The sequence below is a fragment of the Temnothorax longispinosus genome, chromosome 1 (assembly GCF_030848805.1).
Source record: "Temnothorax longispinosus isolate EJ_2023e chromosome 1, Tlon_JGU_v1, whole genome shotgun sequence".
Lineage (NCBI taxonomy): Eukaryota > Metazoa > Arthropoda > Insecta > Hymenoptera > Formicidae > Temnothorax > Temnothorax longispinosus.
The window spans coordinates 9,930,363-9,945,580 of record NC_092358.1 but is presented as its reverse complement, the minus strand read 5'-3'; the positions used below and the strand labels follow the sequence as shown (position 1 = coordinate 9,945,580).

General features: G+C 36.3%; 2 protein-coding genes across 2 annotated transcripts; one reads left to right on the top strand and one right to left on the bottom strand.

Annotated features, from left to right (window-relative positions):
• The first annotated feature begins 499 nt into the window (after positions 1-499).
• On the top strand, positions 500-8,142 carry LOC139817109 (uncharacterized). Its single transcript, XM_071784930.1, has 8 exons — positions 500-896; positions 1,372-1,663; positions 1,789-1,889; positions 2,007-2,902; positions 3,011-3,028; positions 4,223-4,333; positions 4,537-4,749; positions 4,986-8,142. The coding sequence occupies exons 1-8, from the start codon at positions 700-702 to the stop codon at positions 5,171-5,173; spliced, it is 2,016 nt and encodes a 671-aa protein (XP_071641031.1). The 5' UTR covers positions 500-699; the 3' UTR covers positions 5,174-8,142.
• Positions 5,682-14,147, bottom strand: Usp10 (ubiquitin specific protease 10). The gene is made up of 9 exons (XM_071769557.1): positions 13,780-14,147; positions 10,574-10,757; positions 8,998-10,353; positions 8,699-8,897; positions 8,347-8,596; positions 8,176-8,259; positions 7,784-7,948; positions 7,461-7,701; positions 5,682-7,351 (listed from the first exon to the last, which is right to left on the bottom strand). Exons 1-9 carry the CDS (start codon positions 13,795-13,797, stop codon positions 7,065-7,067), a joined length of 2,784 nt encoding a protein of 927 aa, XP_071625658.1. The 5' UTR covers positions 13,798-14,147; the 3' UTR covers positions 5,682-7,064.
• Positions 14,148-15,218: the final 1,071 nt, after the last annotated feature.

Genomic DNA, 15,218 nt, shown 5'->3' with positions numbered 1-15,218 from the left:
GTTAACTTTAACCGTCGGTTAAGCTAACTGTGGTTGGTGAAATTGGCCCTTAGTCTGTTCTTTTTCGCTGCACTTCTGCACTAGTGCAATAAGTTAGAATAAAATAAATTTTCTTTCATTCTAAACTTTATATGGAGGATTCACATTGCGTCCGATCACGTCCGATGTTCGACGTACGACGATCCGACATCCAATAACAGAATTTATTATTAGAGACAAAAATTTCCTATTGGATGTCGGATCGTCGTATACGTCGAACATCCTCCATTATGGAGGATTCACACTGCGTCCGATGTTCGACGTACGACGATCCGACATCCAATAAGAAATTTTTTGTCTCTAATAATAAATTCTGTTATTGGATGTCGGATCGTCGTATGCATACGTCGAACATCGGACGCAATGTGAATCCTCCATTATTGCACTAGTTCAGAAGTGCAGCGAAAAAGAACAGACCATAACGCTGTCGCGAGATGCGATAGCGTCGCTACTGTTTTCAATCTATGTTGTATTGGTCGTAGGATTGTTTGCGATTCACTGCGAATGTATTTTTGCGGGAGGTTAAATATTATATACCAATGTACATATAACGAGATTTTACAGGCGTTACAGGTGATTTTCACTATCAAGCTACGTTCGAGGAGTACATGATATTAATTGCAAGATCGTGGATCTTGATCATACGATTGAGTTTCGAAAATGAGGATCGCCGTAGAGGGTTGCGCTCATGGCGAATTGGACATTATTTATGAGACTATTCAGGAAATCGAGAAGGTCGATGGGAGGAAGATAGATCTGCTTATTTGCTGCGGCGATTTTCAAGCTACCAGAAACTTAAGTGACCTAAAATGTATGGCAGTATCGGATAAGTACAAGGATATGCGTACATTTTACAAGTGAGTACTGTTGTCTCGGCAAAAAATTGTTAAAAATGTTGAATATATAGCTCTTACGTTGCATATAGCATTTACCCAGTAAGCAAGTTGATAGTATAGACGATGGCTAGCAATTTGTCAGCAATTTTGAACAAAAATATTCCTTCAGATGGGTATAAACTGCATCTGCATTAAGTTCATATTCAGAATTTGCTAAAATAATATTGCCAATAGAAATTAAGCAGAATCAGCCATTATTTCAATGAAATGTATTATTTAAATGGTTACGAAATGGCAGATTCTACTTGGTATCTGTCAATCTCTGTATCTGTTAGCAGAGTGTTATATTTTTCTTGGCATTCTGCTGATAAAGTTTATAACAGACACTTTACAAAATTTATTTCTGCGGTAGATTTATAATTTGGCTGTTTGAATAGATGTGTTATTTATTTAATAAGAGAGCAATATATTTTTAATGCTGATTGATATGTTGTAGATATTATTCTGGCGAAAAAGAAGCTCCTGTGTTAACTATCTTCATCGGAGGCAATCACGAAGCGTCGAATTATCTGCAGGAACTTCCATATGGAGGATGGGTCGCACCTAACATTTATTATCTCGGATACGCAGGTGTGGTGCAGGTGGCTGGAATTAGAATTGCAGGACTTTCGGGCATATACAAGAGTCAGCATTGGATGCAGGGACGTTATGAGAAGCCTCCCTATACTGATAGTACTATACGAAGTGTCTATCATATTAGGAATCTAGAAGTGTTCAGATTAAAGCAGGTATTATTGGCTACCATACATATAAATTGATGGAATGTTTCCATATTTTTACAACTGATAATACAATTTCAGATAAAATAGTAAATGTTTTAGACAGTTGAGAAATATAGTTTTTTTATTTTTAGCTTTCCGGTAAAATTGATATATTTTTATCACACGACTGGCCGACAGGGGTAACAAAATATGGAGATGTAGACACGTTGCTGAAGCAAAAACCATTTTTTAAGTAAGTTGTCAATGACTAGACTTAATGAACGTTTAATGCAAAAGTCTATTACGTTAAAATGATATTTTAACGGTATATTAAGATTCGATATTAAACCGTTACAATTTGGCGTTTTAGGGATGACATAAAAAGTAATACGCTTGGCAGTCCTCCGTGTATGGAACTGTTAGAACGTTTGTATCCGTCCTACTGGTTTTCCGCGCATTTGCATTGCAAGTTCGCGGCGCTCATTCCCGAGAAGGGAGGTGCACGAGTGACGAAGTTTTTAGCGCTGGATAAATGCCTGCCCAAACGGAAATTCCTTCAGGTGCTGGAGGTGCGTTCGCAGGAAGACGGTCCGATACAATTGAACTACGATCTAGAATGGTTAACGATACTCTACTTGACGAATCATCTGTTGAGCGTCAAGAGCAGTATCCATTACATGCCCGGTCAATACGGCGCTGGCAGATGGACGTACACACCTACGGCGAAGGAGAAACAGACTGTGTACGAGAAATTCGGTTCCAATTTGCAGATTCCTCTCAATTTCACCCGAACGGTTAAACCGTACGATCCGTGTGACACGAATACTCGGATCGAGCGGCCGCGATTGCTGATAAACGATCAGACTACTCGATTCTGTGAGATGTTGGGCATCGACGATCCTTCCACCCTACTGCAGATTATCACGAACACTTCGAAAGATAACAGTATATCGGACGAAAAGTGGGTGGATACATCCATCGAATGTATATCAGAATATAATGTCAGAAATGTGTCGGACTCCATGGAGATCTCGTTTGAGGAAGAAAGCGTGTTTAACTCCACCTTCGAGGAAAATTCGTCAAATAAGTATTTTATCGACAGCTCGCCGACAAACTTGTCCTCTACGACGAACTTGTCTCTTGCAACGAACTTGTCCCCTAAGAGCAATGGCGATGATTCGAATAACGGGAACACGAGTCAAAGCACCTTGGATGGAACTCTTAATAACTCGACCACGTTTACAGACTCTACTTCGATGGAGGACAGTAAGTAGCGTTATTGCAAAATAGCGAGTAATTTAATTAAACGCTGAATAGAATAATGAACTGTTAACGAGACATTTTGTGATGATTAACGATAAACGTGTGTTGCAGGTAGCGAACAAACCGGCTGTATCCAAACCGAGCCGAACCGCAAAAAGTTTAAACGCCGGAATTATTCTATGTATTCTAGCACGTTTTAACTGTGATAGTGTTTACCTTATTAGGTATTTGGGTCTGTATTTATGTTGTTTTCATATGGAATCTTTCTGTATTATACCTACTTTGTAAATAGCAAGAGTTTTATATAATTAATTATATATATATCTTAAAAGTTTCCAAAATAATCCTTTAATTTATCATACTTATGCATTTTTACCGATCACAAATACAGAGCACCTTTGCTTTCCTACGAATATTGCATTAAATTTATCAGTTTATAATCGCGCTTCGAAACTTTCGTTCGCAATTCCGTGATAGATATGCGACAGTTATGTAATTGGTTTTTCGACACTATTTTTTTGTAACTTTTTAAACAACGTTTCAATGTACGCATTTCCATCTTTATTCAGAATTTCAAAACAATACTAAGAGTTCTAAACCTTAAAGAGTTCCGCATTCCTTTAGAGGGAAGGAATGTGTCTTTCGTCGTGCTAGATTCGCAAAGTTAACACATTTTTTCAATTTTTATTTTTAATATAAGGAATGCGGAACTTTTTTTGAAGTTTATCAGAAACTGTAGAATTGTGGAAATTGTTATTAGAACTCTTAGTATTTTTTGAAATGTGTAGAATGTCGTGCCAATTTCACAGCAGTTATATAATATACGTTGAATAAAATATATATATATATATATATATATATATATATATATATATACACATACATATATTATATGTAAATTCAACGTTTATAACGTCGCAAAGAACTCGAGAACATTGGCGTGTACGGAATTAAATTCAAAAACGCAATCGATCTTCAAACGATACGAGGAATCGAGTTCTCGACTCTGACTAATCGATTGAACGTCACCCGTCCCTGCCTCCAGCGCAATCGTCTCGAAGAGGGAGCACGCTGGATGCTCCGACTCCGATTGTTGACTTGTTTACTTCTGATTTATGCGTGTTTGACGTTTGACTGTCAGTGAAGGATGGCACTCGTGCGTCCGCGGACGACGATTCCGGGATCACCGGAGGATACCCGCGTCGCACGGACAAATTGACAGCGTAGTGTCACGACGCGTAAATATGGTGGTAGTAGATAGCTGTGCTCCGAACGACGTGCCAAATCTCCGTCACCTCAATCTTCACTGTCGACTATCCTGAGCGCGGAAAATGGACAAGCTGACTATTATCTCGGGGATACTGTTCCTGCTCGCGGATATCTCCGCCATAATCAGCATCGCCATGCCGGACTGGATCATTACCGACATCGGCGGTAATTGCAATCTATTTTTTTTCCCCCTTACTTCCTTCACTCACCGTGGCCTTGCACGTTTTTTTCTTTATGCCGGCGAGATGAAGATTAAGTTAATTTGAATCGATTTTTGAAAAAGTTGCGAATTGCGAAAAACTGCTCGAGTACTCGAAAACACTTGTTTTAATCCTACGTTTCTCTCTATTTTTTCTCCTCTCTAATAGGCGACACGAGACTGGGTCTCATGTGGTCATGCATGACCTTGTACAACAGACCGCAGGTTTGTTTCAAATCGCAACTGGAGTCGGAATGGATGATGGCACTAGTCTGCATATTTATTGGCTGCATTCTGATAACGGCGACCATAATATTACTGGTAATTTCGCACTGGGACCGTACCGTCATTCCCTTCGCCCGCTGGGTAGGATTCGGCGCCAGTACGTATCACAAGAATATACGATATTTAGCATTAAAAAATGCAAGTAATACATGTATGAAGCAATGTAGTATTTATGTAATACAAAATTACAAGACAACTATATTATAAAACGTCACTTTCTAACATTGTTGATGTTACATTTGAAACAAATTTGAATGACCAACAACCAATGCGCAAAACTTACATGTCATTACTATTATTACGTTCTACATTAATCAATGTAATTAATTGCAGTGGTGCTATTTTGTCACGCGGCAGTCATATTTCCAATGGGATTCCACATTGACGAGATTGGTGGGCAACCGTATCAGTTGCCTAACTCGCACCAAGTTGGGATCGCTTACATCTTGTTTGTCCTAGCTCTATGGATCACAGTAATCTCTGAACTCTTTGCAGGCAAAGTTTGTCTACCACATTTTTAGCATTCCGCCGTAGCATTCATATTTCTTAATTACGCTCTATTGACAGTCTTTTTTATATCAGTTAGTTTTGTCACCGACAAGTTTCTGTTCAGGACCTGTCGGTCTTCAACAATATCCCGTCGGTGGTATTGTTTATACGATATAAAATTATTTTGATCTTGCAATAACAATTTTATAAAACTTTAATAGGGATTGCACTAAATTCTGCTTTATATTGAGCAGATTAAGATAGAATAAGGATCAGTTATAGCCATTAGTTTCTAATATTTAATAAATCTTCTATAAAATGATAGCTGTACAGATAAAAAGAATCAATTAAGTTATTATAATATAATATTAATACCTGTCCTTAACTAAAGGATGTGTGAATAGTCTATGAGCGATGTGTATTGAAATTTGACAGTCTAGAATTTTCTCTAACGATATATACAATAACACGTTAGTAGATAAGATCGTAAGAAGTTAACTTTCAAATAAACACGGGGGAAAACGAATGAAACTCAATACATATTTGAAATATATATATATATGTATATATGCATGTATATTTCTTAATCATAATTAAATTTTAACATATGTACAGTTTTACTTTTTGTTATGAACTTCAAATATTTATTTACAAAACCGGAAATAAATGAGAGGTATTATGTTTAATGCGTAAGTTACAATTAGATCGAAAACTTAGGATATTTCTTACTTCTTATCTATATTATACAAACATACATACTAGATATAATAGATATAATAGATGTGTGTACGTAAGAAAACTAAAACCTGTATATTTCTGATTTTTCGAAATGTTATTTAACAATAAAACTTGTGCCGCAAATAAATGGCATTTTATTTGCGTACGAGGCAAACAGTTAATCAGACTATAAAGTAACAAAATACCACATAACACAATTTAAACGCAATTGATAAACAAACCTTATGAACACTTCAGTTTTAAAAATTATGTGACATTATTGCATATCTAGGAAAGATTAAATACAAAATGTTCAATAATTGTACAAACAATCTTCCTGATAAGTCTTTCAGTTCTTTATCTTGCCAGTTCTTCTCAATTGTTAAAATAATTTAAATGTTTCATGAGAAAGAAATCTATGGAGATTTTGTCCGGTAGAATTCGTGCGTATGATCTGTTCCTACATGATTTGAAAACATATGTGTGTATATATATATATATATAAACATATGTATAAGCATATATGTATATATATATTTATATGAAACATATATACATTCATAAATATTAAACATACATGTTTTTAAATATAAAAAGTACAACATTGAAGACCGACTGGCAAGTTGGAATTGATTTCCACTGTACAGGAGGATTATATAAAAAAATAACCTACGTATAATGTCTATTTCTATACTTTATACACTCATTGTCACAAACTTCAAAATCTTTTTCACACTTTTGTTTGTCTTGTTAAAGAAATTGGAAAACCAGTAACATTTACAATAATCTTACTCAGAAAGAAGAATTATATACACACAAGACGCTCTAATATCTCACAAACTGCAACGTATAAAGCCTTTAATATGTGTAACGCTTTTTAGATTCACTAGAAAACGTGAACCCAGATTGGAACACTTGACGAGCCTTAACATTACCTACATTTTACTTCATGATTTTGAGGGGAGAACTATGTATACAACGTGTAATAACAATCTTAATAGAAATATTTCATGGAAGTACAGTGGGCTTAATATATGTCTACTTTCCACGCTATTGTAGATAATATAAAAGCTCTCTCTCTTTGTTTAGATTTCTATTTAGTTATAAATATCAACAAGAACTTTGAAATTGTAAAAAGAATTTTTTTTCCGTTCCATTTCAATGGAACATAGCTTTTTTCTATATAAATTTTTATACAACTTTTTTTCAATGTGCTTTCGCACTATTTGATTGGTTATTACCAATCGTGTCACACCTTCGATAATAGAGTAAGTAAGGTACCCTAGGTGACGTGGGCCTCAATACGTTACTCTCTGGCACACTCTTCACCGTGCTGTCGTCATACCTGACCCAGGATCCATATCCCACGTGGAAGGCGTCGGTGAAGTAATGTCCCTTGGTGGCTTCCTTCCCGTCGTGATACGTCACCGCGAATAATTTGTACTGTTTTTGTTTGGGACCTAATTTCTTTGCGGTGTTCGGTGATAAAAATTCTGCAAGTAAAAATTTCCACGTTATACTTGTCTCATTAATTCATTGAGATTAGGGAGTAGGGCAAGATAGATTGAAACTTGAAACCATATTCAGTATGCTTATACTTACTGCCATCAATTTTCAAGTCGATGGGGAATTCCATGGTCTTCAATATTTTGGAGCAGCCATTGGAATATTTATCGAACTTGTACACGAACCATTTTAGGTGTAATATGAGGATGACAGGCAGTTCCTCTAAAGTGACTTGTTTCCAAGCCTCTATCTGTTGTCTCGTCTTACTGCAGGTCATTCCTTCTACTTGATCCTTACCGACGAGAATCTCAAGAGCGTGTTTTACAGATTCAGCTTTCTGTAACAGCATTATATTGTATTAAATATGTTATAAAATTTCATTATTGTAAATCAATTCATTCAAAAGTTTTAGTACTAACTTGAACATCAAGTTGCAGTGTGAAAAACGGCTGTACATTATCCGTTGGCTGTTCTCCTGCTCTTGACACCCTAGATCGTAACTGTCCGCGGAAGATATCGGATATCGGTGTTTTTCCGAATTCTGTACACCGTGTGACAGCGCCTTTATTTTTTGGTCCCATTACCTGTATTAAAATAGAATACAAATAATGTAATAAATAAACTTAAGGAAATGTAAACAAATGTAATGAATGAATTATAATGTAATTCTAATTTAAAAAATACAATGGAGCAAATAATGTTACTCTCGATAAAGTTTGATTGAAGTATTACGATAAATAGATCTGAAGTATTTTGTACAATAAATATCGACAACCAACTTTTTAGATGTATTCTTTATTAAATATCTTACCTGCCACTCTTCTTCATCATGGTCATTGCTGATATTTTTCGTGTTACCGACTGCACTTTGATCGTTGCTGACCAATTTCATCAACTAAAACAAAATAATTATCATGAATTTTTCGAGTAATGAATATTGAGTTTTATATTTTTATAATGAATAGAATATATATATCCATACTTCCAACATTTCGTCATTGATTCCATTTAAAAGACATGACAAGAATTCCTCTGCATCTTCCTGCCGTCCTTCCACAGAAAAGCCACCAGCAGCCGAGGTATGCTTTAACATTGTATATACATATGCTGGCTCAAATGCAATGCCGCTATATATGTCCATGACAGTATCGTCTCCTCGTTTGTTAACTCTATCTTTCCTGGGCATACGGGCAGCTTCCGTCAAGGGTGAAAATTCACGAACAAACTGGACCCTTTTAGTAAGATAAAATAATTTTACATATTAACGTAATTTTTATAAAATCTATAAAAAAACATTATATCAGTATAAGTATTTTGATATCATAATTACTTACATGTTATCAATCAAGGGCGTAGCAGAATTTCTGCCTCGGTTTTTAGGAAGTGGCAAAGCCGTGAGAAGATTATAGAATGGTGGACAAGCTAATAAAGCTTGTAGGATACTATTGATATAACAATAATTGCTGCGATTTGTCAATCCCCTCGGTAATAAGCTTACTGTTTGCTTATCCATTTGATAACTTGACAAAAATTCTGAAAAAAAGTAATATTCATTAAAGAATTCGTATCAATATTTGTATATTTGGATCAATAATTTATCATTCTAAAAGACTGAATCGCCTTTTGTACTTACCACCTATCCTGTACGTATTAGGATCATCGTAACAATTCTGTAATATGCCATTCTGCAGAGTTGGTTCTGTAGGTGGTGCGTCAGATGAATCGTTTTGATTCTCTGGCGTGCGAACAGGACTAGTTGATTCCTTCTGGACCGGCGTTTTTGGTGATTCATTTTGTTCCTCTATATGTGCTATGGGTTTGCACGGCGTATGTGTCTCTGGCGTGGTATCTTTCCTAAAAAGACTAGCATAGGATCTGGCGACTGTAGTCACAGACGGCGTTTCAGATATAGATGACGGTGGAGTATTTGGTGTGGTTAAAGAGTCATTTGGCATGGCTGAGGGACCGTTTGGCGTTTTAGTAATAGTCTTATCTTGGGCGTCTTTTAACGCAATATTTTCCTCAACTTGTGCTTCATTTTTGTCTGTCTTGACAGAGATAGATTTAGGTGGAGTTTTTACAACATTCGTTGTGATACTGGGTACAGTTTCATCTTTCAACTTCTTGTCCGTCTCATTATTTTGGTTCACCTTGACATCATTGGTAGTATTTACATATGGCACATCAACTTTTTCCGTGCCATTACAATTCTCATTTACAGTCCATACAATATTCTGTTGGAGCTTTGCATCGACCTTTTCACTGCTAGTTGCATTTTTATTATTGGCAGTGTTTTCGTTTTTCACAGAGGGTTCTGATGTAGGAGTATTTACAATAACGGTGCTAACAACATTACTTTGCAAGGAGTTAGTCTCGTTTACTTGATGTGCTGATTTATCAGAAGTGCTTTGTATATTTTTGTCGTGTGATTTAACGATCGGTTGTTGCTTTGTAGGTTCTTGATTCGATTGTTGGGATGGCACAGATTGTGATTGTCGCACGCATCTGTTCATCTGCGGCGCTTGATGATTCGGTTGGGGATAAGTCGGCTGTGCATGCGTATTGGATGAGACTGATTGCGCACTTGGATGCGGATGAGGGATCGATGTGTACATTGGCTGGGTGTAATAGATCTGTCCGGTAGCTACTTGTTGCGTGGAGACGGAATGATCAGGATAAATGTACATGATCGGTATCTGCGGGTGATATTGCGCCTGATCCCCCATGTATCCCGACTGCACTTCGTTGGCGGGATTAAGTGTTCGATTATAATTATCTCTCCTTATACCTCTGCCTCGACTGTTGCGACGTCCATTTTCTCTACCGTAATTCATGTCTTGAATCTCGCCGAGATTGTATCCAGGATGGGCATACGCCATCCCAGACATAAACGGCATGTGGCCGTTTGCGGAAACATTATACATTGGTGCCTGCCAGTCATTACACATTTGCGTCATCATCTGTTGCGGATAAGTGGGCGCTGGCATGGCTAGAATGAGGCAATTTTAACATTTTAGGGAACTTTTGTTAAAATATAGTTACTTATGCATTATATTATCTAAACTATCGATTGGCCAGTATATATTATACTTAGTCATTGTATTTAAGCTATATTTTAAATATATGTGATTATATATTATAAAAGATTATATAAAAATCTAGGACAAAATTTATCTAATAAAATGTATAGAAATAAACAGGATATTCACCATTGTACCAATGCTGTTGCTGAAGTTCGGGTACTTCTGTCGCGACAGAATTAACATTATTGTTGTTACCTTCTATATCTTTAGCGTCCCATGGTAATTTCAAGGCGTCAGATTTAAGAATGGTAAATATCTGACGCTTATCATTGTCAGTTAAATCATGTAAATCTAAAAACTGCAGATTCATCTAAAAAAGAAAAGATATATAAATATACATAATATAAAAATATTGAATATACATAATAAATGTGTTATTAGAAATAGCTGGACTTAGAAACTCCTATATAACGCGACTCGCGTATAATGCGATTTCCTACAATGCTTGCGACTATCCTCGCAATAAATTGTGACTTATATCAACTTGCAATGTTTTTTAAAAAATGTAATTTGCAATTCAGCGCAGTTATCGAAACAGTAATTTGATAAACATTTTAAATGTTCGATCTCTTATACTACGAAACATAGAAGGCCATATCTTTTCCTACGTTTTTACTGATAATAAAGAACTGTCCATTGAAGGACTCGACAGTACGGTTCACAATCTAGAATTACTGTTTTAAGTCAGATAAACATATTTCATTATATTGAAAATCTACTGAAATTTTAAACGTGTTTCTCTTGAAACTGAATTTTTCTACAAATTTACCACGATTTCTCAAGAACGATGATTGATATCGGGATAATTATTTTTCTGTCAACTTTTGTAATCAAATTCTCTATAACTACTATTTTATAAATAAACTTCTTTTGTCTGTTTTATAGGTTCAATCGAGTGATAAGAGATTAAGCATTTATTAAGAAAAAAAGTGCTGTTTGTGCCACATCTCAAATTTCACAAGTCGCAAAACCGTAGCAAAAAAATCTTCTCTTTACCAGCTTATATTTCTTAATAAACAAATTTTGCAACATTCCGCGTCGCAATTCATCCTAAATCCAGGAGAAACTATTATTAACTCGAGAACAGTCGCCTGGGGTGATTTTTACACCTTAGTATTGAAAAGAGATGACATCATATAATTTTAATGTGATTCTTTCGTTTTAAATATTTTTTGGTTTCTTTTTTTCTCTCTCAGAAAATATTAAGTAAATACATGTTCTGAAATACTAATAAATTAGAATGGAACAATGAAAAATATGCAATATGTAATTATTGTAATTAATAACAGTGACTTTTAATTGGAGTATAAAAATCACCCCGGGTGACCGTTTATCCAAAAAAATGAGGTAACCGTTCCCGAATTAAAAAGTCAATTTGTTAATATTTGTAGTAATTTGTGGCAAACGATTTTTTGCACCCATCTTTTCTCGCGTTCAAAGGTCTTGTCTCTTCTTAACCCTTAAATGCGGAATTTTTCGTAGCATTCTGAGTATGTACCGTCTTAAATAAATACGACCTGTTTGGGCCTTCCCATTCAGAAAAGAAAGAGGGGATAAAAGGGTCAGAGAAGGGGCCTTTTATAGACGTGCATTTTTTTCGGTTCGAATTTCATGAGAGAGTACACGGAGCATCGACAAGTTGCTTTGCATACAGCACTTTGCATATACTACGCACTTAAGAGGGTTAAGTTCAAAAAATTATCATCTTTCAATTTTTATTATATTTTTGTCTCGACAACTGTACAAACTGAACATTTATTTTTATCGCTCAATATCTTTCTTTGTTATACTTAAGAAATATGTCTCTATACCGTGACTAATAAAAATAAAATATGTGAGTTTAACTAAAAATATATATATTGAGAGTTTAACATGGAATAAATAAATATAAACTTTTTCAGTCATCGAGCGGGATCTTATGTGTATCTAATAATATTTTTTTTCAAATTTTGCTTTTATAAGAGAATAAATAACTAAGGACTCTCGATAGTAAACCTTAACAAGTAAAAGGTAGGCTTTGAGAGTCAACGCAGTTAACAAAGTTAACAACGCATAAAAAAGTTAATGTTATTACAATCTTTAATAATCTTATTACTAATAAGGTATATAATTATAAATCGAACGTTTCGTCTCTCTGAGTCATCATCAAAGGATTATTGATCTAACTTATCGCATCCCTGATGATGATTCAAAGTGGAGTCCAAAGCATTCAATTTACAATATATACCTTATTAGTAATTAAAGATTATTACAACGTTAACTTACACATTGTTAACCACGTTGACTCCCCCAAAGCCCATTCTTTATTTAACTTGTTAAGTTTGCTTTTATGCTTAGAGCCAGGCCACCGATTATATTTGTGCTTAAAACGTCATTTTAATTTTTCCAAGCTAGAAATATAATCTCATAATTAGTCAAGTTGATATACAATTTGATATTAAGATCGACGAGAATTAAAAATACACGAGATACTTATAAACCTGCAAGAAATTTATTCATCGAAAAATATTCCAGTCAAGTTTCAAATCTGAACTTTCCTGCTCCGGGACGAGCAAAGTTATCAATTCACCGACGCTTACGCTGATATTTCTCGTAACAAACAATACTAAGAAAAATCTCATTTTTCAGTCGACGTTAAAAGCACGTTTCAATAAACAAATAACAAACGATGATAGTTTATTTACGAAGATTACACTGCTTACGCTCGGCAAATAACATAATTTTGTAATAATATAAAATTTCCCGCTAAATGTCTCTCAGAATAAATTAACTAAAAAAATAATCATTATTTTTTCCCAATATGCTAAAAGTACGCTCGATGAAGCGCGGCGCGTTACAAAGTGCAAGCAAGAGTGTAAAACCGTAGCGAATTGTTCCAAATGCACTATGCAGCCATTTTATGTAGCGACCTAGAAACGAGTTGTAAATCAGGTAATACTTGAAATAAAGCGATTTTTCATTAATCTCGCGCTGTACAGTTGTGAGCGGCTGGCTGTCGCGGCGAGTCAAGGGGGAACTTACGGATTACTTCTAAACTGAACGTTCTCGAAAACAAATTTTACGAAGGCGTCGTTAAGCGGCGCACGTGGGAGCGCTTAGAAACGAAATTTTTGGGAGTCCAATTGCGCCCGGGCGCGAGACGAGTCTCCGCCCGTGGATTATTTCGCGAAACGACGCGGGGGATGCGTTAAAACGCGGAGATATTAACGGGAAACGCACGCCGAATTCAACCCGGGCGACGCGGCGACCTAACCTCAACGGCGCGCTCGGCCGCGCGAAAAGCGTGCACTTTCGCGTCTCGTCGCGCTTACGGGTTGGCAATGGGGTCTTACCTCGTTTCGAGTGTCCATCCTCACTTCCACAATTGGTACAAAACATTAAAAATAGCACGGATCGTGGGGCTTGGAGCTCCGGTTAGATCGGTATTCGGCGACGAGGCCGACGAGCACGGGTTCGTCGACGCCAGACGATATTCTTCGCCGTTTTCGTTATGGCGGCGCGGCACTATTTCGCGCGGTCGCCTAGCACAACAGGCTGTACGAAAATAATGAAACTGCTGTCGATCGCGCTTAGTCGCGGGCAATTAAAATAAAATAAAAAAAAACGATTCGGGCCGATTACGAGACGCGCGTGTTCATGCCCCGGCGGTCACATGCAGTGTGAAAACGAGCATGAACGTTTCGTATGGCGAGTATGGCGACTGCCGGAATGATGGTACGACTGCCGGTTGTTGGGACAGCGTCCTAAAATACCGCTCACACCGCTCGCATGACAACTCCGCATTTCGCATGACGAACGAATGAGGAATAACGATAACTCAACCAATTGGCATTCGGCTTATTTAAAGAAGTACTACGATTGGCTATCGCTCCGACCTACCCCTGCTGTTTCTGACGTCATGGGTCTTCAATTTCGAATTCAAAAGGTCGATAAGTGTCCATCTACAATAGATGTTTTAAGCCCTAAGCCTTAAGAAAGTGTTCAATCACAATTGAATTTGAAGAGAATAATTGACTGTGATTGGTCAATTTTTAGGGTTTAGGGCTTAAAACACCTATTGTAGATGGGCACTAATGCTAGGTCTACAATGCGAGTCGTAAAGTCGTGAGTCGTAAGAATTGACCAATCACAATCGAATTTGAGGAGAATAATCGACTGTGATTGGTCAATTCGGTTTTAACATAAATTTTTTTTATTAAGCGGTCTGATAGATCATGGCATACTTTCTTTGTAAACTTTTTGAATTTTTGCAATATCTTCAAAATTGAAGAAAATATAGTACACGAAAATGTGCGTGACGTCATAATGTTGTAGCGAAATCTTTTGAAGTTGCCGTCATCAAAGAAACTTTAGAAAGCTATAACTTTCTCAAATTTAGGTTTTTTTTTTAAATTCAAAAAGTATTAAAAATCGGCTTAGATTCTCTACATTAATTATGGATACCGCTTAATAAAAAAATTTTATGCAACGACCCTATTCTTACGACTCACGACTTTACGACTTGCATTGTAGACCTAGCATAAGTGCTGGTCTACAACCTTGCTTTAAGGGGTATTTAAGCTCTAAGCCGTAAGAAATTGACCAATCACAGTCGAGTATTTTCCTCACATTTCACTGTGATTGGTCAATTTCCTACGGGTCAGAGCTTAAATACCCTTTAAAACAAGGTTGTAGACCAGAGTTTATATTTTAGAACTAAGCTCACATCCAATTTCAGATCTTATTATGTTTTCTCGGTATATTATCTCACATGTTATATGCAGGTTGGCCT